The sequence below is a fragment of the Oryx dammah genome, unplaced genomic scaffold, assembly GCF_014754425.2.
Source record: "Oryx dammah isolate SB20612 unplaced genomic scaffold, SCBI_Odam_1.1 HiC_scaffold_3, whole genome shotgun sequence".
NCBI lineage: Eukaryota > Metazoa > Chordata > Mammalia > Artiodactyla > Bovidae > Oryx > Oryx dammah.
The window spans coordinates 35,578,743-35,606,237 of NW_024070187.1; the positions used below are offsets into that span (position 1 = coordinate 35,578,743).

Sequence of the window (27,495 nt, forward strand, 5' to 3'; positions counted from 1 at the left end):
ATCTGTGATTTACCTTAAAATATTTTCAGAATGAAAGAATAAAGATCTATAATATTGTTACCTTCTGAAACAGAGAAATATCCCTAACAGAAGTTTAACTGTGTATGTCTGTGAATGATTTTTATAAAAGAGGTTAAAAAAAAAAAAAAAAGATGTCCCTAGAAATTACTAGGATACTGTTACAAAATTAATATATGCCCATTGTTTAACATAAACATGAGCACAAATACAGAGTAATGATCTATTTTATAATAGTGATTTTTATTGGAGGTGGATGAGAACTGCCATATTTAGAATAAAATATTAAAAAACAAAAGTTCAACTGTCCCCCAAAGATGCAACGTAGACAAAGTTAAGCATTTACAGCTCACCTATGATACAGAGAACAGCTTATCTCCATTTAGAGCACTGGTGTCCAATAGAACTTCTTGTAGTGATGGAAACATTCTATTCTGTTCTGTCCCAGATAGTCAGCCACTATGTGTGTCTACTGAGCACCTGAATGGTGGTTAGTACAAAGAAGGGAATGGGAAACGCTCCAGGCAAGAATACTGGAGTGGGCTGCCATTCCCTTCTCCTGGGGATCTTCCCAACCCAGGAATCGAATCAAGGTCTCCTGCATTGCAGGTGGATTCTTTACCATTCTTTACCGAGACACCAGGGAAGCACAAGTATTATTTAATTTTAACTAAATAAAATTGAAATTTAAATAGCCACAAGAGGCTAATGGCAGGACAGTGCAGATATAGGGACAGAAGTCTGGTAGAAAAAGAAATAAACTATAGTCTGCTTAAAATGAGAATGCCTTTTAAAACTTAGCTCTCCTACTGCATTTTCAAAAATAAACTGTGTGCATCTGTGGGAGTATCCATGCACATACTATCGTTGTTATTAAAATAAGATATATTTGACAGTTATTTTCTACATGTCATAAAACCAATTTCTTTATCATACTCTTTTTACCCTTCGAGGATTTACAAAGCTTGGAGCTTACCTACTAGAAATGGAAATGGGACTGATGGGCAACAAAATGCAACTATGAGGTCTTGGTAACAGGTGAAACATGAAGACTGCATCCACTCTTTATACACACTAAATGATTATCTTTGTTAGAGCTCCCCTTTGCAAACGTCAGAAAGCTAGAGACTGGTCTGACAACAAAAAGGAAGTTTATTTCAATCCATCTGTTGAATGATGACATTACTAACTTACCGTATCTGAAAACCATAAGAGATTTGAATCCTGGTAGTAGGTAAACATTCCATAGATGGGATTCAACAATTCTTTTAACAATAAAAGAAAGAACTCCTTTGTGACACCACCTGCATCCACTGCTTCTTCACCATCAAAAATGACCTTAAAATAATGAAAGTAGAATTAGTAGTTCAGGGAAATCATTGTCATTTTCTGTTTTTTGTTTTTTTTTGCAAATTCTTCCCAAAGTCAGGACAAAGAAAGGAAGATGTAACAGAATACACTGCTGCAATCAAACTGCAAGGTGTATCTGTTGATTATTAACAAGACACTTAACAATCACACAGAATTTTACTGGGCACTTCAAGGGATATAGACAAAGTGAGAATTTTACCAGATGTCCACAGAAAGTTGACCATCAATTTGGGGCAGAGAGGCAAACATTAAAAAAAAAAAACAATTCAAGAATACATTTTCAAAGAGTCAAATACACTGAGAGGTAAATGTTCTGGCACACAGAGAAAAGCAATGACTAACCTGAGTAAAGACAGAAGTCTCTCTCAGTAGGGGTCTTAAACTAACTGATGAATATGAAAGGGAAGAGAGTAGTTCAAGCAGACACATCTGTGCGGGGCTATAAAGAGACCCATTACAGATCTATACGGAGCACGCTGGACCCAACCACAGTAACAACTACAGCAAACCAAAGGACGAGATTTATTAAGAGTTTTCTACATGCCAGCCACTTAAACTCTATTAACCTAATCCTCAGAATAGTCTTACACACAGAAATTACTATTATCATCCCCACTTTACTGGAAGGGCTCAGGCACAGAGCTAAAAATAAAAAGCACTTAAAAAAGCTTATCCTGGGAAATTCCCTGGCAGTCCAGTGGTTAAGACTCTGCACTGCCACTGCAGGGGCACAGGTTTGATACCTGATCGGGGAAGTAAGATTCCACATGCCACACAGAGTGGCTAAAAAAGAAAGAAAAACTATCCTGAACACTGTGCTCAAGGTTGCCTAGAGCAGGGGGAGAGTAGGATTCCGATTACATGGATGCCAGTAGAAGACTTAACTCAGACATGCTACCAAGCAAAAAGAGTCTCATCTGAATTAGTGACTGAAAACAGGCGGCAACGAGAGCACCTTCTGTTTGCAGTATCAAAAATCTATCCCAGAAGTTCTAGGGAGAACTCCCAGGCAGACTGATGGGACTGATGCTACCCACTGAAATTCTGAAAAGGATGACAGTATCATGGATACCATCAGTTTCTTGTCTACATTTCAGGAGTTTACAACAGGATTGGAAACAGGAAAAGTCTTCTGAAGGGAAAGGTAAATGATCTAAAACTTCAATAATTCACTAAATATTTACTGACCAGCTGCTGTGTTCCAAGCATTGTGCTAAGCCCCAAGAATACATTAAATGGTAATACAAACATGCATAGTTTATGAGGAAAGACAATTTCTTAATCATTTCAGAGTCCTAAAAAGGGCCCATCAGGACAGACGACCAGCTGCCCAGAAAATTTCACTACTTTTCTGTTTTCTTTTTTACCTTCTTTCTCTTAAATTTTTGACATCCAAAGACTTCCTAGATGCTGGCTTGGTAGTTTTACCTAACTGAAGCTTTAGCAATGCTACTGTTTGCATGGTTTTGGTAGAGTGGGAACAGGTACACGGAAAAGAGCAGACAAAGACGGCCCTCTGCTGCTGCTGCTGCTCCTGCTGCCAAGTCGCTTCAGTCGTGTCTGACTCTGTGCGACCCCCTAGACGGCAGCCCACCAGGCTGCCCCACCCCTGGGATCCTCCAGGCAAGAACACTGGAGTGGGTTGCCATTTCCTTCTCCAATAACAATCCACTGGCACTTTTATCTGATGTCATGTTGAGATGGTCTGTCTGGTGACTGGACAGGAGGAGGTGAGTGAATTCTTGCAAAATGAGTGAAAGAGATAATGAATGGCTGTACTCCAAGATTCTCATGAGACCTTTGCTGCCTCATCTGACGCTGTTTAAAGAAACCCAGGAAGGTTATTTAGATAAATATACTGAAGGGCTCACTTTGAGAGGCTTTTTCAAATCAATATCAGAATGAATGCTCAGCTCTCTTAGGGCGTCTCCAACAAGGTTGCTCCTGCGAACATGAAGGACCAGGAAGGGGCTTCTGGCCAGCAGAGGCTCCAAGGTGAGCAGCATGAAGACGTTCTGCAGATTGGCCCCATTGACCGCCACCTGGAACAGCACACCCAAGAACACAGTTATCACCCAAGAGTGCATCTGTGAGTGGAGATGGCTGTCAGCCGTGCCTTTGGACCATGGTTGGGTACAGGGCAGGGCAGACACGCTGCATCTCCACCTTGTTCTTTATTCTCCTAACTCTTCCAGTAGATTTTCTCAGTCATGTTTACAAAACACACAAATCTTTCTAATAGGAACCCAAAGAGATTAACTGAAACACTTTATGAACCATATGATCCATAACTCATTCCAGGAAAATGATTTGGACTAAGCAGATTAAGACTGAAATAATATCTTAGTACAAGAAAGTGATGATGGACAGTGGGTAAAAATGGTGACTTTCGAATTAGCAGGAAAAGAAACCCAATAACCACTTGCTAAACAGCTTTACTTCTTTGAAAAATGGCCATTTTCTCTGGAAAAGCTTTAAATTGTCAATACAATGGCTATATCACTGTGAAAACAGATATAGAGAAATAAACATAAATAAGAGCTAGAGACAAAGTCAGAAAGATGGGGAGACGGGGAGAGAGATGAATGAAGTTACATATCCACCAGCAGTAGGAATTGATAGGTTTGGATTGTTAGTTCACAAACATCTTTGCAGGCTTGCCAAAACCAATTATATTTTACAATAAAAACAAATTTAAATTAAACAAATCTCTCTAATTTAAGTTTTGGCTCAATAAAGAACTGCCAAGCTCCATTTAATAATGTATCAAGGGTCAGCAAACAATGGTCCATTGACTGAATCCAGCCTGCTGCCTGTTTTTATACAGCTCTTGAGCTACTAATAGTTTTAACATTTTTAAATGGTTAAACAAAAATTAAAAAAAGAAAATTTCACATATGTGAAAATTATGTAAAATTAAAATCTTGTGCTACAACAGAGTTTTATACTTGAGACCATATGGCCCACAAAGGCAAATATTTACTATATGATACTTTATGAAGACACCTGTCAACCCTCAGTTTATCTAAATGTCCCTTCACTTATATTTGCTTTATTCAATAGAGAATTGCTGAAAAGTTTTCTATAGGTTCTAAAAGTTATACTACAACTTTACCCAAATGAACCTTCTCCTATTAGGAAAAAATTACAACTGAATGTATAAGATGAAATAAACCCATAATAGGAAAAAATAATTTTTAAAATATGTTACCTGCATCTGTAGTTCAGCATCAGTTTGTAACATTTTGGTCTTGGCTTGGGCATCAAAGATAAAAGGGTAAGAACAAAGTGTTACAGCATCCTAGAATGAAACACATTATTGGCAAAATTACAGTATTCCACAGAGAATACTGCTGGAAAAATACATTAATAAATTTTAAAGTATCACTTACCTGCATTATAGATGGTCGAGCCTTCTGTGTAAAGAAAAATAAAGTCTCTTAGTTGGATTACAAAACTTGAACTTTTTATCCCCTACAAATAACAAAACAAATAACAAACGAGATAACCTATCTGACTATTTGGCCATGTAACTAATACCATTTTAACAGCTGACTGGAGTTATGATGGAATAGACCAGTTGTTTTGATAAATATAGACTAAGAAAAACACTGAAAACAATTTCAGAAAAATTTAAAGGACCTTTACAAAAACAGCATCTCACTGACTCCATGATTTATAGCATTAATAGAATTTTCATTTATAAGAAATCTAATACCAAAACAGGAGCTTTCCAACCATGACTTCAGAGGTTCATCTTGTTAGGTAAAGTGGATAATGCAATTCATTTGTCAACATGTTGAGTCTACCTCTTACAAACATACACGTACACACAGTTACTCTTGGGAGAAATCAAATATTTAGAAAGTTGTCCATAACTAGGTATTTAGAAAGTCGTCCCTGGCTTGGCCTACAGAAGATATTCCATCAATATGTAAATGAAAGCTGAATAAACTTTTAAAGAAGGGAATAACAGATAAGCATACTGCATTTTATTGCTCTTCACTTTATTGCATTCCACAGATACTCTTTTTCTTTTTAAATAAACTGAAGTTCTGTGGCAACGCTTAGTCTTATACCACTATCAGCACCATTTTTCCAGCAGCATTTCCTCCCCTTATGTCTCTGTGTCACATTTTGGTAATCCTCACAGTATTTCATACTTTCTTATATCGTTTGTTATGGTGACCTGATCAGTGACCTTTGATACTACTACTGCAAAAAGATTACAACTTGCTGAAAGCCCAGATGATGGCTAGCGTTCTTGTTTAGCAATACAGTATTTTTTAGTTAAGGTTTGTACATTGTTTTTCTAAACATAATTCTACTGCACATTTAATAGAATACAGTATAAACATAACTTTTATATGCACTGGTTAACAAAAAAAATTGTGTGACTTGTTTTACTGCAATATTTGCTTTATTGTGGTGGTCTGGAACCAAACCCACAATATCCCCAAAGTACGCCTGCAAATAAAAACAACCACAAACATATCTAATAGGTAGGTTACAAACATATCTAAGAGGTACATTAGTTTATCAGGAGAAAAAGGGAAATCTCTCCTGAAAGATTAAGCTAATGAATACTGTTTGCTACATAACCCAACAGAAGCAATAAACAAAAAATGAACAGTACGAATCATGTTGACCTGGAGCAGTATTTCATAAACAGAACACCATGGATTTATTCCCAGAAATCTGAGAGTGTTCTATGCAACTTTTAAAATTTTGTGTTTTTTCTAAAAAAAAAAGAAAGCAATGATATCCTAAACAAAATAAAAACACATTCTGAATGAACTCCTTATAATTATGTGTAACCATATAATTTGCATTTATTTTGATGATTGCACTGATGCCACGGTATACTGAATTGTCCAAGGAAAGGGAAAAAAGCAGTCTTCCTTTGTAAGTGATGCATTTGTGCCCAAGAAAAGGCCACAGCAGTCCTGACTAGCTGCATGAATGAAGGTTTAATAACAGCTGAAAGGACAAAAGAGAATTGAGTCATCCCTGGGTGCACAGGACAAGCCACAGAACTCAAGTCCCCCAGCCTGGCAGCCTGCAGTCCTAATCACAATGCAAGAGGGGTCTCGCTTCAGAAAGGCATTCTTGCTCATCACATTAAATCCATGAGGCTAATTTGTGTTTATTTTAGAGTTTTGTTAATATTTAACTTGTAAATCTGCTTTGGTTTTCTAATGTTTAAATGCTACATGAATAATAAGTGTATATATACTTCCTTTTGTATTCGTGTATATTTTGATGAAAGCACTGAAAAGAAATTCTTAAAAAAATCACCCTGTTTATCCTTTAGAACAGGTTCCTTCTCTAGACTGAGAAACACTAATTAGAGAAGAGAGTCCAGTCCAGGGAGACAAGGGGTAGTCTTACATATAGAACCCAGGCTGACTTGATTCATTCTCATGCCGGCTTCTCTAATTACTGTGACTTTTGGAATTGAAACAACTAAAACACACACACCATAAAACAGCACTCTACAAAGTTATCTTGTACTCTAGATACCTACAAAAGGTACAAATATCCTGGGGAAGTGTGTGCCAATATTTAAAATTTTCTATCCTCCTTCTCAGAAGAGATTTTATTCCAGGCATTATTTGTCTGTTCTCAAGACAAAAGATAGATCTTTATCATATGTGATGTTCTATAAAGCAAAATAAAGTTTTGAACACTTCAAATAGATTTAACAGTGATCATAAAAACCGCTGTTGGCTTTACAGCCTCCCAGTAAACAGTGAGCCCTCGTTATCCATGTGTTCCACGTCTGCAGATTATACCTAGCTCAGACAGAAAATGCTTGGAGAAAAATGACAAGTCCAGAAGGTTCCAGCAAGCACAACTTGACTTTGTCACACACTGGCAACTACTTACATAGCATTCACACTCTATCAGGTATTAAAAGTAATCAAGAGATGATTTAAAGTACTTGGGAGGATGTTCTTAGGTTATATTCAACTAATATATCATTTTATATGAGGGACCAACGACAGAGGATGAGATGGCTGGATGGCATCACCGACTCAATGGACTGAGTTTGGGTGAACTCCGGGAGTTGGTGATGGACAGGGAGGCCTGGCGTGCTGCGATTCATGGGGTTGCAGAGAGTCGGACATGACTGAGTGACTGAACTGAACTGAACTGAGCATGGAGAGTTTTCATATGGGGGTGGAGACTCCTGGAACCAGTCCTCCATGGATATGGAGGGACAACTATACCTAGTAAATACTAGTATTTTTGTTGGTACAATGTGGTTATTTCAGACATCAATCAGCAGCTCTGTATTTCTTAGCTCTCTCCCACTCTAGTTCTCCAATTCTTTCCTACCATCCTCTCCCTGCAACCCCCACCACAAACCCTGAAAAAGCCCAGTTTTGGAGGTTAGGCTGATCTCCCTTCTGGAGGGCAGGGTTATCATGCTTTCAGCAGGGTACAATGGCTGGAAAGAAATTACTGTTGGGAACCAGAGCCAAAGCAAGAGAGTTGGTGATCCAGAAGACCCCCCCACAGGGGAGGACTGAGGTGCTGGCTCTGTGCAAGGTGAACAAGGGAAGGGTGTTCAGTCAAAAGAAGCAGCAGGCCTATAAGAAAGTCTGTTTATGTGTCTACAAATTTTATTTTTTTATAAGTCTGAGATTTTGTATTTAAAATATAACGGTTTAATTTCACTGATGTTTATTTTGTAGATGCTGAATATTTTAGAAGCGGTATTAGTACTGACGTTTCCAGATTACATGAACTAAATACTGAAACAGCAATATTATGATTCTGCTTCCTGACTGCTCTCCCTAACCTGGAAAGATGTATATGAACTGTTAAGATACGTGACTCTCTCCTGAGAGGCTACTTGGCCTGGGCCATTCATTCCCCAAAAGTGAGTCTCCCTAACCTAAAACTAGGAAAGTACTGCTGGTGGATCACATGTCAAGTGTTCCTGCTTGAAATGGGGGGCAGTGTCACCTTAAATCATTTTTCTTTTTTTTCCCCATTTTTCTTAAGGATATGAAACAGGAACAATGGATAAATAGATGATCCAGAACTGGAGAGCTGGGGGACTGGGAGTACCTTTTTATATGCCAAGCCAGTCTTTCCTAACGGTGGTTGTGACTGGGGACAAGAGTCTCAGCACGAGCGCCTGCAGTGCAGGGAGGGAGCACAGGAGCTTCTGCCTCAGGGCCCGCCTGCCACCAGGCGTTCCTGTACCCTCAGTGGGCACGCCTGGCCCCCACTGCCACCGGCGTGCAGGCAAATACAGCTGTGCACAATCCTGGCACCAAAACATAGCCCCGTACAACACATACGACCAATGTCACGAAGACTCTAGTCTCTATTTTTGAAGCATTTCCTTTGTATCGCTGACTTTCTCACTGTGCTGCCCCACAGGAGCCCACGGCATCACTCATTCTGTGCTCTGTTTATGTGGTTTCCAAGTGTAGATGATGGCAGTTTATTAATTGAAATAAATAAGCCACTACCCTCTCTTCTTTAAAATAAACAAGTCAGTCACTTTAGAATGTTTCTTTGGTACACCACAGTTCTTTGCACATATGTGTCGTGTCCTTTTGTAATTCCTTTTTCACTAGGAGAATCCCAGGGACGGAGGAGCCTGTACCGTCTAACAGGTCGCACAGAGTCAGACACGACTGATGCGACTTAGCAGCAGTAGCAGCAGCAGGCATGTCACAGAGGCAGCCACCATATCCCATAGGTGTCGCCATTCCCAGTGACTAGCAGGCATGTGATATACATTAGGTGCCCAAGACTGCTTACTGAAAAATAGCTACTAAGGCTTATGACCAGGCTTCCCTGGTAGCTCAGCTGGTAAAGAATCTGCCTGCAATTCAGGAGACCTAGGTTCGATCCCTGGTTTGGGAAGATCCCCTGGAGGAGGGCATGGCAACCCACTCCAGTATTCTTGCCTGGAGAATCCCCATGGACAGAGGAGCCTGGCAGGCTACAGTCTATGGGGTTGTACAGAGCTGACATAACTGAGCGACTAACACTTCACTTCAGGACTTATTAAGTACTTGGTAAAGTAAGGCCTTTCCATGCTTTTTTCCCATTTAATTCTCATAATACTGCTAGAATTCACATTTCTAAATGAGGATGCTAGGCTTACAGAAATTAAGGAACTTGCGTAAGGTCACATATGTAGTAGGCCTGAGCCAAGACTGAAACCAGTTCTTTTTGACTACAGTAAAGCACGTGCTCTGAACTGTAAACTATACTGCCTTGGCTACTAAACCAAGCTAAAAAATTTAACACATAAAACCCACATAGTGTGAGATGCACACACAGACACACAAACGTGTACACACACACAGTAAAATATTATTCAGTCACAAAAAAAGGTAATCCTGCCATTTACAAAAATATGGGTGAAACTAAAGGACATTATGCTAACTGAAATAAGCCAGAGAAAGATAAATACTGTATGGTGTCATTTATATGTGGTATCTTTAAAAAAAAAACAAAACACCCAATCTCATAGAAATAGAAGAAGAATGATGGTGCTAGAGGATGGGCGGGGAGAGGTAGATGGAGGAGAAGATGGGGAAATGTAAGTCAAAGGGTACAATCGTTTCAGTTACAAGTAAGTTCTGAGGAACTAAAGTATAGCAGAGTGACTACAGTTACACAGTATTATATACGGGAAACCTGATGAGAATACATCTTAAGCATTCTTAAGACACACAGGAAACAAGTGAACTCTGTGAGGTAACGGATGTGATAATCAACTTGATCTTTGTAATCATTTCACAATGTATATGTGCATCAAATACACTTGTACACTTGTACACTTCAAATATTTACAATTTTGTTTGTTAATTATAAGGCTGGGGAAAATCCACTTATTGTTCATTACTATCATTTAAAAGTGTTTAAACTCAAAAATAAGCCTATGAATATATGGTCAGTCAAAAGGAGGCAAGATCACACAATGGGAAAAGGACAATCTCTTCAATAAATGGTGTTGAGAAAACTGGACAGGCATGTACAAATGAACAAAATGATCACTATCTTACTTACTATACATAAAAATTAGCTGAAAATGGATCAAAGTCTAGAATGTAAGATCTGAAATCACCAACTCATAGATGAAAACACAAGTAGTAAGCAACTTGATATCAGTCTTGGCAGTGATATTTTGGATCTGACTTCAAAAATCAAAGACAAAAAAAGCAAAAATAAATAAGGGAATTAGATCAAACTAAAAAGTTTCTGTACAGCAAAGGAAACCATCAACAATATGAAAAGGCAGCCTACAGAATGGGAGAGGTATTGGCAAACAATATGTCCGATAAGGTGTTAACAAAATACACAAAGAATTCATACAATTCAATATATTAAAAAAAAAAATTAAACAATGGGCAGAGAACCTTAACATTTTTCCAAAGTCAACACACAGATGGCCAATAGGCACATGCAAAGATGCTCAGCCTCATTAATCATCAGGAAAATGCAAATCAAAACCATACTGAGATATCACCTCACATCTGTCCAAATTGCTATGAACAAAAAATACTATTTTGGGCAAAGATATAGAGAAATGAGACTCCTCATGTATTGCTGGCTAGAATTTAAACTGGTATAGCCACTATGGAAAATTGTATGAAGGATCCTCAAAAAATTAAAAATAGAATTACCATATGATCCAGCTGTTCTACTTCTGGATATTTATCCAAAGAATACAAAAAGCACTAATTCAAAAAGATATATGTACCCCCATACTCAGAGCAGCCTTATTACATCAGCCAAGATATGGAAACAACCTAAACGTCCATAGATATGTGGATGGAGAAAGAAGATAAGGCACACACAGTGGAATATTACTCATGTAACCAAGCATGACGTTATGGTGCTTTTCTAGAACAGACCCCTCCCACCATCCTCTGTTTTAGCTCCTTTCTGAAGGACCTAGATAACGGTACCTGTAGCACATTTCCTGAGCTGTGCAGCAGATACTAAAATCCCCACCAAATGCAAGAAATTACTACCTGACGACCATGAGCACACAGCCCTAGACGTACTGGAGTCCAAGGATTGACAATAACACTGCCCTCTTACCTCACCATCAACCAGATTTGTGCACAGGCTGATTACACACCCTGCAACCCCCTTCCCTCCTGTGGCCATTAAAATGCTTTCCTGAAGCCCACTGGGGAGTTCAGGTGTTTTGAACACTAGCTGCCCTGGGCTCCTTGCTTGGCACTCTACAATAAATGCTATATTTTCCTTCCCACAACCTGGTGTCAGAAATTAGCTTTACTGAGTGCACGAACAGTAACACTCAGAAAAAAGAATGGAATCTTGCCATTTCCAACAACTTGGATGGACCTTGAAGTGAGTCAGATGAAGACGAGCACAATACAATTTCACTCATATTTGGAAGTGAATATATTCCAAGATTTGCTTGGAATCTAAACAAGCAAAACCACAACAAACTCATAGATAAGAGACAGGTTAGGTGACTGCCAGAGGGAAGAAGGGATAGAGGGTGGGCAAAATGGGTGAAGAGGGTCAAAGGTACAGACTTTCAGTCATAAAACAGGTCACAGTAATATAATGTACAGCATGGTGACTACAGATAGTAAAACAGTAACTGTATATTTTAGTTGCTAAAGTTGCTAAGAGTAATTCTTAAAAGTTATCTAAGAAAAAAATTTGCAACTATGTGTGGTGACAGACAGTAACTAGACTTACAGTGATCATTTCAGTGTGTATAAATATCAAGTCATTATGGTATATACTTGAAATAATATAATGTGACATGTCAATTATACCTCAAAAAATTAAAAAAACAAATACATGAAAAAGCTTTAGCATTTTAGGTTAAAATCCAAGATATCAAGAAATTTAAACTTTAATTTCTAATAGTATCATATAACAGAAAAAATTCCACAGAAATCACAAAAGGTCAAGTTATTTTACTCAATTTTGTATCTTTCTGTAATAACCTTAATTATTGAAGAGATGAGCAGCTGGTATTTAAGGCTTATATTCGTTTATCAAATATTAAGAGAAAGGAACAATAAAAAAAGTTACAGAATTTGCTCACTTAAGTACTCCATTCAGAGACCACAGTCATGACAACCTATATTTTTAACACCAACAACTTCTTTTGTATGGTCAAAGTAATCTAGAGTCCATTAGAATTCAGTAGGAAGTCACAGAAAGAGTAGATTAGAAGTCAGAACAATTGGCTTTTAAGCTAACTGAGTTGGTGGAAAAATTGTTTAGCTTCTCTGAGACTCCAATTTCTCACCTAGAAACAAAGCAGCTGGCTAAATAATTCATAAGACTTACTGCAGCTCTTAACATTTTATGAGTCAATGAATATTTATTCATGAATTCATAAAACAGAGAAGTTTGTCTTCTTACAACTTCTATATTAGCAGATGAAAATAAGAGTTCATTGCTAGCTTCCATGCCTATGTAAACCCATTTAGAAGATTTATCCACTTTTTTTAAAAGTATTTTGGCTTTTTAAGGTAATCAAAACCCTTATTAAAACACTCTATAGTCTCCAGCATTGAGCATCTGGTATTTGACAAAGAAAAAAATCTTCCTTAAAGAAACCTATTTAAATGACTTGCTTTTGGAAACCACTACTGACCTCTAAAGGACTCCCCTGGTAGTTCAGTGGTTAAGAATCCACCTGCCAATGTAGGAGTCTTAGGTTCAATCCCTAGGTTAGGGACGATCCCCCTGAGAAGGAAATGTAACCCACTCCAGTATTTTCGCCTGGGAAATCCCATGAACAGAAGAGCCTGGTAGGCTACAGTCCACGGGGTCAAAAAAAGAGCTGCATACAACTTAGTGACTAAACAACAACAACTGACCTCCAAAATCCCTGCAGGGTATAGGAAAATATTGCCTAAATGTCAGTGATGAAACTGTTAAAGTGGTAAAGACTCATCTCAAACGTGTCTGCTCTGCACGGCTTCACTAAATAACCATATTATCACTCTGTTTTCTGACATCACTCAAATTTACACATAACCCACAGATGAGTGATCCTAAAAAGCCTTGCATATATCCCAAGCCAGTCTACAAACAAACTGGAGAGCCAACTCAAGGGTGGCAGGCAAACCCACAGTTGTAATGTAAGCGAGAACTAGGTCAGGGATATGTGACATTTTCACACACATAATCCCAAACCAGGCATCCTGTAGGGTTCAGGCAGCTGACATAACATGACTCAAGCTGACTAGCTGTTAGATGAAGATAATAGCAAATGATCCTTTCCTCAATGTCAAAATCAAACTGCAGTGGGGACTCTGGCATGTATAAGCCACCTCTGAAGAGCCCCTATTGAACTCCAGCCAGCTGGCACCATCTGGGAGACAGGTCATGTTGCCAGGTCTTCCAGGTCTCAAGAAAGGCCAGAAATTCATTTTATGTTCCTTGACTTTTTAAATTGTGGTAAAAGACACAAAGTTTACCATCTTTACCGTGTTAGATTCATTAGTCTCAAATACATTTCCATTATTGTGCAATGAATCTCCAGAATTTTTTCATCCTGCAAAACTGAAAGTCCTAGAGATTATTATACTAAGTAAGCCACACAGAAAAAGACAAATATCAAGTGATTTCACTTACATGTGGAATCTAAAAACTGATACAAATGAACATATTTATAACACACACTCACAGACTTAGAAAACAAATTCATGGTTACCAAAGGACCATGGTAGGGGAAGGATAAATTAGAGGAGTTTGAGATTAACATGTACACACCACTATATACAAAACAGACAACAAGGACCTACTGTAACAGCACACGGAACTATACTCAATATTTTGTAATACTCTATACGGGAAAAGAATTTGAAAAGGAACATAAAGTTATAGATATAGAAAGACGAATCACTTTGCTGTGTACCTGAAACTAACATAATATTGTAAATCAACTATACTTCATTTTTTTTAAAAAGTCTAAACCCATTTAAAAAACTCTCCAATTTCTCCTCACTAGACCCTGGCAACCACTTTTCTACTTTATGTTTCTATGAGTTTGACTACTTCAGATACCTTGATTTTTTTAATGTTGGCAACTAATTAAAATTATGTCATTCGGGTGACTACCCATTTGTGACTGCTTATGAGTACTTATGATTGCTCAAAGTACTTCAGTGTTTTAAGAATGCAAAAGCCAGTCAATAAAGCACAGGTGTGACATTAACATCAAAGTCAAGGACAAATTATAGAACTCAGATTTTTTTTCTTGTCCTTGTGCTCTAAGAAAAGAGTAAAGCTTTAAGATATGCTTCACATGAATTCTTACCATTCCTGCTTGATGCAAGAACCACATGAGGTAGTCTTCCTGAATGTCCACGAGACTGGAAATCTCAGGAATGTAAAATACATCATATTCCACATGTTTCACTTTGAGATTTACCTGATGAAGAATGAAACGAGGACAGTTAAGACCCAGATGCCTGGAAAATGGCTCTCCACTGAACATGCGGGTTGATCATTTTATCCTGCTCTCTCTCCACCCCTCTCCCCTCTGGGTCTTCTCTATGCTTACCTTGTATAACTTCTCCAAGAGCTTGAGAGCTGCTGTAATATAATTGTTAAACAGTACAGGGATTAAGAATGTCTTTCTTCCTCTCAGCAGATAAACGACTGCACCTTTATAGAGGTTTACCAGTTTTGTGAAGTATTTCGGGCATACCTGAGACCACCAGTTATCTTTAGAAAAGAAAAAAAAGATATATTTCAACATGTGATCTTGATCAAGTATTTATGTCTTCTGTCTACTAACTAAAAACTGCTCCAGCTAGAAGATAAGCATTAGTCTAAAACATAGTTTCCCAAAACTGACTTTAAAAAGAATCCATTAAAGCATTTCTGGAGAGAGTGGTGGCTGCAGGAGAACCTTGGAGCTTTTTTATAAAGCTTCATGTGATTGTTTCCCTCAAAGACTCAATCAGAAGGCTAATCTAAAATTTCAGTCTCAAGGACACATGTGGTCAAGATGCTCAGGCATATACTTTGGGCAGGAGCGTCCACATATCCTGGTCCTTTCAGCCCCCTTCTCAGCCACCACCTAAGTCCTGTACCAGGGATGCCGAGGACCACACACCCCAGATGTAGCACCGATATGGCAACCAGTCCTTCCTTTCAAGAGGCATCATTAGTTGGAAAACTACATATTTCTGTTTCTTAACAAACAATACTTTCTCATGACCAGACAAGAAGACTATACCACTGGTTTTACTTTGTCAGAAACAAACTCAGTCACACTGACATACTTATAGGATGAAGTAATATAATCTCCAAGATTTTTCAAGTGTATTCCAGAAAAGATTACAGGGTAGTGGTAGGGAGAATGGAGAAGACTAAAAGGGCAAAATATTGATCATTGTGAATTTGTGTGATGGTTACTTGCAGTGTTCTCTCTTCTTTGAAATATTCTTTTCAATTTCTATGATTAGAATTTAAAAACAAATTAAGTGTAAAACTGAACTATTCTGATCTTTTTGTGCTATTCTCTCTGAGAAAATTAAAATAATAAATAATAATTTTTTAAAAAAACTTAAAAGTGAGGTAATATTCCTTCAGAGATTGCCATCTCTATCTCACAGTCTACTAGAATATCTGAGAAAATATACCCCAAAGAGCTTATGAGCTTAAAAAAAAATTAAGGACTAACATATTCATGATTATTTCTGTGTTTATATCTTCTACAAAGATGGGAGCAATACGGAAAAGACAGTATTCCATCCTGAGCAATACAGGTCTCTACTCGTGGGGAGACCACACTCAAGTAACAGCCTAGTCCATATGGAACACAGAAGTGACTGAGCTGTAGTGAACACCTAAAAAAAATTACCAGGAAAAAAAAATAAATGAAAAGAAAAAGCCAGGTGACAGATTTTCTGCATTTGATTAATAAAAACATCTCAGGCGCTACTCCCATGAGAGACACTCTCCAATTCACTGAGGAACGGAAGGTTCTTATCTCAGCAAAGTGTCCGTAGCCTGCAAAAATCAGTGTGGACTCAACTGTCCTAAAAAAGAAAAACAAAACAAACATTTGGTAAGTCTCCACTAGGTCATTTTCTTCCTCTCCTTTTCTGGAGACCTGTGTATCACACCACAATGTTCATTTCACTCCCACCCCCTAAATTAATTATAAGAGAAAGAACAACAGATGGACACTAATACTTGAGACACTATTAACCACCAGCAAGCACAGGAGGAAAAAAAATTAAGTCAAATAATCTAACTTTGTGAATATTTAAAAATCAAGATAAGTCTGGCGTAAACTGTTTCAAACAACCTAAATAATGGTTCAATTTGTTTAAACTGAAGATATAGCTTGAAATTAGAAATTAACAGCAAAGAAAGAAAAGTTTAAGTGTTAAGCATATTAAATGATAACAAATCTTGGATCTCAATCCAACAGGAGCCAATGGTCACACCAATAAAATATAAAGCAGAAACTTCCAGTACTGTGCAGCAAATTCACCTAAGACTTTGCTGGGGTTTGTATCCAGTCGCAGAATGGCCATAGCCAGGGGGATAGTCAACGTTATGTAATACTTGGAATCCTGGAGCAGGGGAAACTCTGGGAGTATTAAGTAGATTCTCATTGCTTCAACATCTGGTGGTGAACTTGATAACTGAGGAATCAGGCAACTTTCAAAGCTATTTAAGATCTGTATGAGAGAAAAGAATAATGAGAAATTCAATCTAGTTACCTGATCTCTAAACTCATAAATTATTTGAGAGACTCTCAACTCTTATTCGTTCAGTATGCACTCAGGACCATCTATGAGCCAGGCACCAGTCTGGGCAATCAGGATACATCAGTGAAAAGAAAAGCCAAAGGTCCCTGCCCTTGCCAACCTTATACTCTAGGGGGTGGGGATTTCCTTAGAAAAATTTAAACTAAATAGAAAAGTTAAAGTTAAGACAAATTCCTAATGTATTTTACAGAGTTAACATTTATACAAGACTTTTGCCTTTTCATCTTACTTTTTTTTCCTCTTGAAAGTTGACTTATTTCAATGCAAAAATGCATTTTAAGCATGTACTTTATATAAGTAAAAAAAATACCTGTTCTAGAATCATGGAGTGCTGAGAGTTCATCAACTTTTCAAATAATACTCTCGTTGAGTTCAGATCAATTCCAGGGATTTTGGGACTTGTTTTAAAATGCTCATCAATTCTAAGCAAAAAGAAAAAAAAAAACATGTAATAAAAGAAAAACAAAGCAAACACTCTGATAGGGATGAATTATGAAAAGGTCAACATATAGTTTGCACATACTGATCCAACTTAAATTTCACCTGGCAGACGATGCATGAAAACATGAACTTTGGGGAAACCCAACAGAATAAATCTCTCTGAATCCCTTTTTCAAGATGATCTTACAATTTAAGTCATTAAAGTGAGACTCTCTTGAAATTTATAGGCAGAATATTATTTTTCTGATTAACTCTTGTATTTTTGCCTCTTTCTGTCATTGTGGTACTTTGAACCAAAGGCAGATGCTGTGCCTAGGTACAAAAAAATCCCTTGTGCAATGTGGCCCACTCATCAACAAATACCAAGTTTAAAGCAAGTTTGTTTTTTTTTTTTAATATCAGATCTATAATAAATGCAAAGTTACTGTATTATTTAGTTAACATAAGGGATACAATTACATTCACTCCAGGACTAATTTTATCCTGAATATTCCTTGGACTGATGCTGAAGCTCCAATACTTTGGCCACCTGATGAGAACAGCCAACTCATTGGGAAAGACCCTGATACTGGGAAAGATTGATGGAGGGAGGAGAAGTGGATGACAGAGGATGAGATGGTTGGATGGCATCACCAATTCAATGGATTTGAGTTTGAGCAAGTTCTGGGAGATGGTGAAGGACAGGGCAGCCTGGCTTGCTGCAAGCCATGGGGTCACAAAAAGTCAAACATGACTGAATAACAACTGTTTTTAACTTCCTAACAACTAATCATTTTTCTGTTTTAAATAAACTTTCAGCCTTTTATAGACTTAAAGAATGTCTCTTAAATTTCCACTCTTAAACATACCACATCTACTAATTACAAAAGAACTATTTGCAAAACAGACTTCTGCTTATGTGTAACAAACATATTCAGATAGTTTTAAAGTCATCTGATGGCACTATTACAATTTATAAAAACATAAGCAGAGTTCCTAACGTGAAAAAAGTTTAATTATATAATCATATGCATTGGAACCTAAATGGTCAGTCAACAAGAGTTACTTGGGCTTTCTCTGTTTGTTGAATCTTTTGCACTGTTGTTCTAAAAATAAATTTGCCAAAACATAGAAATTGTCTCTGCTATCCCATACGCAGCCTTCCATATGCTCAGAAGTACCTTCTGCTATACTGCTAAGAAAAATCAAAAGACTTTCTCTACATGTATTTATGCATTGTTAAACTGGTCTTTGGGAATTCCCAGGTGGCTCAGTGGTAAAGAATCTGCCCGCCAATTCAGGAGACACAGGAGATGTGGGTTCGATCACTGGATGGGGAAGATCCCCTGGAGAAGGAAATGGCAACCCACTCCAGTATTCTTGCCTGGAGAATCTCATGGACAGAGGAGCCTGGTGGGCCACAGGCCATACAGTTGCAAAGAGTCAGACCTGATACCACTGAGCAACTAACAAATTAAGGCTGGATAATCTAACAAATCTAACAAGAGCCATTCCCAACTTTCATAAAAATTGTCCTTCTAGAATAAGGTTTCTCAGCCTTGGGATCACTGACTTTTGTGGTTGTCAGATAATTCTTTGTTGGGTGGGTGGGATTGTAAGATGCTTAGCAGCACCCGTGGCCTTTGCCCACTAGATTCCAGTAGTATACTCACCACCACAGTAACAACCTAAACATGTCACCAGACAATGCTGAATGTCCCCTGGGAAACAAATCAGCCTGGTTGAGAATCACTGTTCTAAAAGACCAACATCAACACAAAATTTTTTCCCTGAAGGAAAAGGCTAAGTATTGATTCTGAAATTAGTTGGATGAGCTCATTTCAGTTGCCCTAATGATACAAATGACTTTGCAATCTTTAACTGTAACTGAACAGAGTGCCTGAAGCAACCTCTTACAACCCAGTTAGGGACAGAATTGGGGGTGGGGTAGGGGGTGCAACTGACACACAGAACTGAAGTCTAAGTCTTCATGGGATTTCATTAGCCTTGCCATGGACAGAAAAAGGATGGTGAGAAGGTTGGGACTTCTTGGATCACCAAAGATCAAAACCCATGATGAGACCCTTCTGTGGCCACAATATCTGCAGACAGGATAAGGCCTAGCAAGGAAACACTATTTACAACCTGGGAGTTTAGGCCAAATGCAATTTTCTGGTGGGCTGGGCTGGCCCTGAGTCCAAGGAATCCCTGGAACCTTCTTGGAACTTTCCCTAAATTCCAACCATGGGAAAGGAGTCAAAGAAACAGGGAGATTATTTAAAGAAATAAGAATTTAAGAACAGAATTGTCCGCTTCCAGTTCAAGATGGCAGAGTAGAAGGACGTGCACTCATCTGCTCCTGCGAGATCACCAAAATTTCAACTAGCTGTTGAACAACCATTTTAACAGGAGGATGCTGGAACCCCCCCAAAAAAGATACCCCATGTCCAGAGACAAAGAAGCTGCCACAGCAAGATGGTAGGTGGGGATACAATCATAATAAAATCAAATCTCATACCTGCCAGGTGGTGACCCATAGACTGGAGAACAACAATAAAAAAGAAAGTCTCACACTATTGTGAAGGTTGTAAACTCCATGTTAGGCTTCCCAGCCTGGAAATCCAACTAAGGGACTAGGAATCCCCGTGGAATATGGCCTTCAGGGCCAGCAGGATTTGATTATAGGCCTTCCAGAGGACTGGGGGAAACAGACTCTGGTCTTGGAGGGCACAAACAAAATGCGTGCCCTCCAAGACTCAGAGGAGAGGAGCAGTGACCCCACCAGAGACTGAACCAAAACTACCTGCTAGGGTTTGAGGGCCTCCGGTGGAGGTGTGGGTCAGCAGGGGCTCACCACAGGGACAAGGGCACTGGAAGGTCCCCCTTGGTGTAAACCTTCATGGAGTCCACCATTAACCCTACCATACAGCCTTTAGACCCCAAGGATAAGTTGCCACAGGTGAAAAAACTACAAGGATGGAAGTGCAACCCCACCCACCAGCAGATACTTGGATTAAAGCTTTACTGAGCAAGGTTCTTTTAATACTGTTCGTGGGGTTCTCAAGGCAAGAATACTGAAGTGGCTTGCCATTCCTTTCTCCAGTGGACCACATTCTGTATGCAAGTCAGGAAGCAACAGTTAGAACTGGACATGGAACAACAGACTGGTTCCAAATAGGAAAAGGAGTACGTCAAGGCTGTATATTGGTCACCCTGCTTATTTAACTTATATGCAGAGTACATCATGAGAAACGCTGGACTGGAAGAAACACAAGCTGGAACCAAGATTGCTGGGAGAAATATCAATAACCTCAGATATGCAGATGACACCACCCTTATGGTAGAAAGTGAAGAGGAGCTAAAAAGCCTCTTGATGAAAGTGAAAGAGGAGAGCGAAAAAGTTGGCTTAAAGCTCATTCAGAAAATGAAGATCATGGCATCTGGTCCCATCACTTCATGGGAAATAGATGGGGAAACAGTGGAAACAGTGTCAGACTTTATTTTTTGGGGCTCCAAAATCACTGCAGATGGTGACTGCAGCAATGAAATTAAAAGACGCTTACTCCTTGGAAGGAAAGTTATGACCAACCTAGATAGTATATTCAAAAGCAGAGACATTACTTTGCCAACTAAGGTCCGTCTAGTCACAGCTATGGTTTTTCCAGTGGTCATGTATGGATGTGAGAGTTGGACTGTGAAGAAGGCAGACGCCAAAGAATTGATGCTTTTCAACTGTGGTGTTGGAGAAGACTCTTGAGAGTCCCTTGGACTGCAAGGAGATCCAACCAGTCCATTCTGAAGGAGATCAGCCCTGGGATTTCTTTGGAAGGAATGATGCTAAAGCTGAAACTCCAGTACTTTGATCACCTCATGCGAAGAGATGACTCACTGGAAAAGACTCTGATGCTGGGAGGGATTGGGGGCAGGAGGAGAAGGGGACGACAGAGGATGAGATGGCTGGATGGCATCACAGACTCGATGGACATGAGTCTGAGTGAACTCCGGGAGATGGGGATGGACAGGGAGGCCTGGCGTGCTGCAGTTCATGGGGTCACAAAGAGTCGGACACGACTGAGCGACTGGACTGAACTGAACTGAACAAGGTCCTGCCCACCAGAGCAAGACCGAGTTTTTCCCATCACAAGTCCCTACCATCAAGAAGCTTACACAAGCCTCTTAGCCTCATCCATCAGAGGGCAGACAGAAGAAGCAAGAAGAAGCACAGTCTCACAGCAGCTAAAACAAAAACCATGTTACAGAAAGTTAATCACCATGAATGAGCAGAAAGTTATATCCCAGATGAAGGGACAAAGTAAAATCTCAGAAAAACAACTAAATGAAGTGGAGATAGGCAATCTTCCAGAAAAAGAATTCAGAATAACGATAGTGAATATGATCCAGGATCTCGGGAAAAGAATGGAGGCAAAGATTGAGAAGATGCAAAAAATGTTTACCAAAGACCTATAAGAACTAAAGAATAAAGAAAGAGAGATGAATAATACACTAGAAGGAATCAATTGCAGAATAACGAGGCAGAATAATAAATGGCCTGGAGGACAGAATGGTAGAAATCATTGCCACAGAACAGAATATAGACAAATGAATGAAAAGAGATGAAGACAGCCTAAGGGATCTCTGGAACAACATTAAGCACACCAACATTCGCATTATAGGGGTCCCAGAAGGAGTAGAGAAAGGATCTGAGAAGATATTTGAAGAGATAATAGCTAAAAACTTCCCAAACATGGGAAAGGAAATAGTCACCAAGTCCAGGAAGCACAGAGAGTCCCAGGCAGGATAAACCCAAGAAGGAGCACACCCAGACACATAGTAATCAAACTGACAAAAATTAAAGACCAGAGATAAAATATTAAAAGCAACAAGAGAAAAATGACAAATAACATACAAGGGAACTCCCATCCGGCTATCTGCTGATTTGAAACTCTACAAGCCAGAAGGGAATGGCATGATATATTTAAAGTGATAAAAGGGAAGAACCTCAACCAAGAATACTCTACCCCACAAGACTCTCCTTCAGATTTGATAGAGAAATCAAAAGCTTTCAGACAAGCAAAAGTTAAGAGAATTCAGCATCAGCAAACCAGCTTTACAACAAATGCCAAAGGAATTTCTCTAGGAAGCAAACACAAGCAAAGGAAAAGACCTACAGAAAATAAATCCAAAATAATTCAGAAAATGGTAATAGGATCATACATATTAATAATTACCTTAAATGTAAATAGATTAAAAGCACGAACTAAAAGACATACACTAGCTGGGTGGATGAAAACAAGGGCATGTATGCTTTTTCACCTACCACATCATTCTGCTTGATACTCCCCTCAAATTGTAATTATTTATATTGTTAAGTTAACCATGCTCCCATTATGGCTTGCAATTGTAATTATCTTTTATTTTTGTTTGGCTACTAATTGTGAAAATTGATTAACATCTTTTGCTTTGTGACTATGTAACTATCACTCACTTAATACCATTCTATCATGACTGGTCAATAGGAAAATAATAGAATTCTATATCAGCAAAACTAGGATCTAATAGAAAAACCTGTAATCACTTTTTAAAATCCAGAGGCATATCAGAATTAGCTTGAAACTTTTTGGAAAACTACAAATCTGCAGGTATCGCTTTTTTCTCCAGAGCTCCAGATGTTTCTAATGAGCAGTCATGTTTATAAACTGGACTATATGATGATCTTTTTACTTTTATCTAGTTTGTTTCACTTTTTCTATTACATAATCAATGCTCCCATTTCATTTATGTTCTCCAACTTCTCCATCTCTTCTCTCTTTTTTTTAATGTTCTTTCTCAAGCCCTTATTTAGTATAGTAGAAGAGCTTTTGTATACATATACATATAAATATGTATAATATGTATTTTAGAAAACTTATGAATTCTTGCCTAACTAAAAATTTTTTGATATTTTGATTTGACTTGTCTGACTTAGTATGAACAGAATGTTAGATTTCTAATTAAAAAATGGATACGCAGCAAGCAAGAAAGGTCTACTGTATACCATAGGGAACTATAGTCAGTATCTTTTAATAACCGATGATGGAAAATAATTCCGAAAATAATATATGTGTATCTGTATAACTGAATCACCTTGCTGTGTACCTGAAACATTGCAAAGTCAACTATACTTCAATAAAATATATATTATTTTTTTAAAAAAGAATTTAAGAACAAATATTATCAATATTTTGGAATAGCCTGAAAAATCTTACTTTTGATTACACCAACCCTTTCTGAGATACTGTCTCTCTTTTGGTAATCTGCTTCTCTGCCAACTAGGCATGAATCAGCACTGCCCTTCCTGGTGTCCTCTCATTCATCATCATTTGGCACTTCCATTTCTGTGCAAATCATAAGCTTACCCACTGAGTTAAAGCCAACCACCATCAAAGAGAACATAAGTCTTTCTCAGCCTTTGCTGAGTGAGCACCTGCATCACATGTGGGTATTTTAAGACTAAGTCACTTACTTTTTCTCAAGAAAACTTCCATTCCAACAGGCTGCAGAAGATAATATCTGAACAACACCACTGCTCAGAAAGAAAAACGGGAAAGAAGTCTTTAATAAGTATAAATAAATGGTTATTTAAGCATCAGCAATAGATTACTCCTCTATTCCAGAGTTTCCTTAATAGCTGCTTCTTCTTACTCAGGTGAAGCCTTGGAAAACACTGAGTCCTGTCTCAAAACGGACAAGAACTTACATTATCCGTAAATCATGTTAAAATAAAGAGTATTAAAGCTGCCAAAAGAAAACTCTCAGGCCTAATAATAATGACTTTGGACTTTCCTCCCACCAACTGTCTAAGACACTTTCCCCCTCACCTCCAAACACGAACCCAAAATAAAACCAAAAAAGATAAGCTGAGCTGTTATTTACCAACACAGAAAGTATCTCTGCAAATTAATAACTGAACAAATACTTCCTTGTGTTTTGTTGCCCATCTTAGAAAGAAACTACAAATGAGTGAAGTAAGTTTTTATTTCTATTACCTAGATTTTCTGGGGGGAAATTGCTAGTTTCTGAGGACTCACAGTGATACTACATGTCAGGAAGCTTGAACCCTCTTATTTAGTATAAGGGAAAGGGAAGGAACAAAACAAATATACAGTCGAGGAGAGGATCACAGTAACTTCTGTTAATCACAGGATCCAGGTCAGGAAGGGGAGATCACTGCTTATATCCTATCACTTATAAATAAGAAAACTGAGAACTAGTAAAGCGTCAAAGTCCCAGCCAAGGGAGTCTTGTGCCCCAACACCCCTATCCTCCCAGTGAGTCTAGTCCCCCCAGCCTGCTCCCTGCCCCTTCCCGACTGAACTCCCTGGAAGAGTCACCAAGCTTAGAGGGCTTCTGAGCACTGTCACAGAGGTGCTCTAGGGCATTCCCAATGATCCCCCACTCAAAAAGCTGGTGTGTCCAAAGGGCTCAGGGAATTTGCCCCTCTACAATCTATTTCATAAAGTAAAATGCTTTATATACTTATCTGGGAACAACTATCACCTAGTACACAATCTGATTCATTCATCCCCAAGAATCAGCTTCTGTTGAAAAATGGAAAAACTGAGGAAAGCCAATACAATGTGTGAAACTATAAAAATTAAAAAAAAAAAAACTTTTTTAAGAATGAAATACACTTGCTAAAAGGACTCAATCCTTTAACTATACTTTTTTCTCTATCTCAACTAATCATTTTGAATATGAAAATGCTAAATTATTCTGATTAGGTAAAATAAGCTTAGATTGGAATGCTTTGGAATAAGCATATGAAGAAAACTCTTGGAGTTAAACAACAATAACACTAAGCTTTCTTGGCAGAAAGACCAACTCAGGTCTTCATCAGTTAGGATTTTTAAGGTCCAAACAAAGCAGGTTAAGGAATACACCTTGTAAGAAAATAGGGGAACAACTTACTATGCTATTTCAGGCTAAGGGCACCAGATGTGTGCCCAAAAAATGACCCCTCAAATGCAAAACCCCATTTATATTCACAACCTCAAGATGGAAGTAGGGGGAAATCACTAAGTTGGAAATTCCAATACCCTTTGAAAAGAACTGAAAACAAGCAACCACGTACTTGATTGTATTTGCATTGTTGTGTTCTGAGAGCTTTTGTCTCCAAACTGCTATGGTTTCATCATTTATTAAACTGGTGTAATGTGCTTGGTTCATCATCCTGAAGTCAACAGCAGGAGAAGAATTCTGAAGGATTAAATATGACAGCAAAAAAAAAAAAAAAAATTACGGAACAGCAGGGACTTTTTCTCATCTCCCTTTCCCTATATATCTCCACTTTGTGTTTCACTTATGTACAGGAGCAGGGGATGTGCCGCCCAGATCCTCTCTCCCTTCAGAACGGACCACTCACCCTGCCAGCTGCCTCAGTGTAAGCTCTGGACTGCCCCCAGCTGCACTGACCTCCAGAACTGCCCTGGGCAGGTGGGGATGTGGTGCCAGGCCCCAGCCCCCCTGCCTCCAGAAGGATTTACACCTGGGAAACAGACTCTGAACCTGAGATGTATGTTTAAAGTCTGGGGTTGGGAGGACTTCTAGAACATTTCCTCAGGATGAAGGAGGCAGGATCGGGCAGAAGGGGAAGCTGAACTGCAGCTCAGTGCCTCAGCCGACCTCATGGGGCGCTGTGGAGCCGCGATGGCCCTTCAGTACCCTCCCCAGAGAAACCAAACCAAGAGGACTGCTTCAGATTTCTTTCTCCCTCTGCTTTGAATCACCATAACATCAAGGTTTTTAAATTACTAATCATTTTGCCTTAATTGTTCACCAAACTCCAACAATATGCAATATAAGAAGTCTATACAATCCATATTGTAAATAATCTATGAAAATGTAATGCCTCTTAATGTCTTGCTCAAAGTATACAGCTATAAATTTATAAGAAAGATAAAAGACATATCAATAATGGCCTTTAAAACCCCAAATGCTGCGCAGTGCTATATAATAAGCACTTTTCCTAAAACTGCTATTTTTCAACTTATTTTCCCCAAATCTAATCATGATCTAGAACTAGAGAAAAATTTAAAGTGCTTTATGTCTCCTGTACTTGTCACTAGAAGAGAGGGAAAAAAGCAATATTAAAATATTAACCAGATGATCATAAAAACACAACTTTCAAAGTAAATTTTCTTGATTATTTTCTCAGAGTGATGAGTTAAGACAGCATTATAAGGGGAAAAGAAGAGGGCATGTAACAGACAAGAGACATTTGTCAAAGTTTATGGTCATCTGGTTTTTGATACAAAAATGACCACAGAAATCTGTTAAGAGAACAAAAGCCATCTTGAACTGCATAGAGAAAAACTGGAAGACAGAACAGACACTTGAGAACTCACAAACAAGACTGTCTCTGCACCATGGTCTTAAAACCAGTCATTATGTAAATTTTAATTGCTTCCCCTATTCCAAGGAGCAGCTGAACACAGACACAAACACAGACATAAAATATAAACATGTTACTATTTTCTCATTCTTCACCCCAAGTCCAACAAACCACAGATGCCTTGGATAAACTACAATCACAGAATCAAACATAAAGACCCAAGAAAAAGCACTGATTTTTCCATGCTTTAGAATTACGTACAGCCTCAAAAGAAAAAACTGGTGTAGATCAGTGTATCCAACTTTGGCTGCATTTGGGATCACCAGAGCTTTCAAAAATCCTGATGGCCAAGTTACACTCTAAACAAGTTAAATCAGAATCTCTGGAAATACTGGTGTCTTTTTAAGACTCCTAGGTCTTAGTCATTAATTATGTAGTATATTTGCATGGTGACAGATGGTAGCTAGACTCATTGTGGTAATCATTTTAAAATTACAGAAATATAAATCACTATGTTGTGTACCAGGAATTAAAACAGTG

At 38.4% G+C, this 27,495-nt stretch overlaps 1 protein-coding gene across 3 annotated transcripts in view; it reads right to left on the reverse strand.

Moving 5' to 3' along the window:
- HERC3 (HECT and RLD domain containing E3 ubiquitin protein ligase 3) overlaps nucleotides 1-27,495 on the reverse strand; it is a 140,279-nt gene that overhangs the window by 45,052 nt on the left and 67,732 nt on the right. For all 3 annotated transcript variants that reach the window (XM_040237874.1, XM_040237875.1, XM_040237876.1), the window contains exons 11-20: nucleotides 25,696-25,820; nucleotides 24,088-24,147; nucleotides 17,476-17,587; nucleotides 16,886-17,075; nucleotides 14,939-15,102; nucleotides 14,693-14,806; nucleotides 4,782-4,805; nucleotides 4,601-4,690; nucleotides 3,261-3,431; nucleotides 1,213-1,356 (exon numbers count right to left, since the gene is read on the reverse strand). In XM_040237874.1, the coding sequence (XP_040093808.1) occupies nucleotides 1,213-1,356; nucleotides 3,261-3,431; nucleotides 4,601-4,690; nucleotides 4,782-4,805; nucleotides 14,693-14,806; nucleotides 14,939-15,102; nucleotides 16,886-17,075; nucleotides 17,476-17,587; nucleotides 24,088-24,147; nucleotides 25,696-25,820 (1,194 nt within the window). The remainder of the gene's footprint in view (nucleotides 1-1,212; nucleotides 1,357-3,260; nucleotides 3,432-4,600; nucleotides 4,691-4,781; nucleotides 4,806-14,692; nucleotides 14,807-14,938; nucleotides 15,103-16,885; nucleotides 17,076-17,475; nucleotides 17,588-24,087; nucleotides 24,148-25,695; nucleotides 25,821-27,495) is intronic.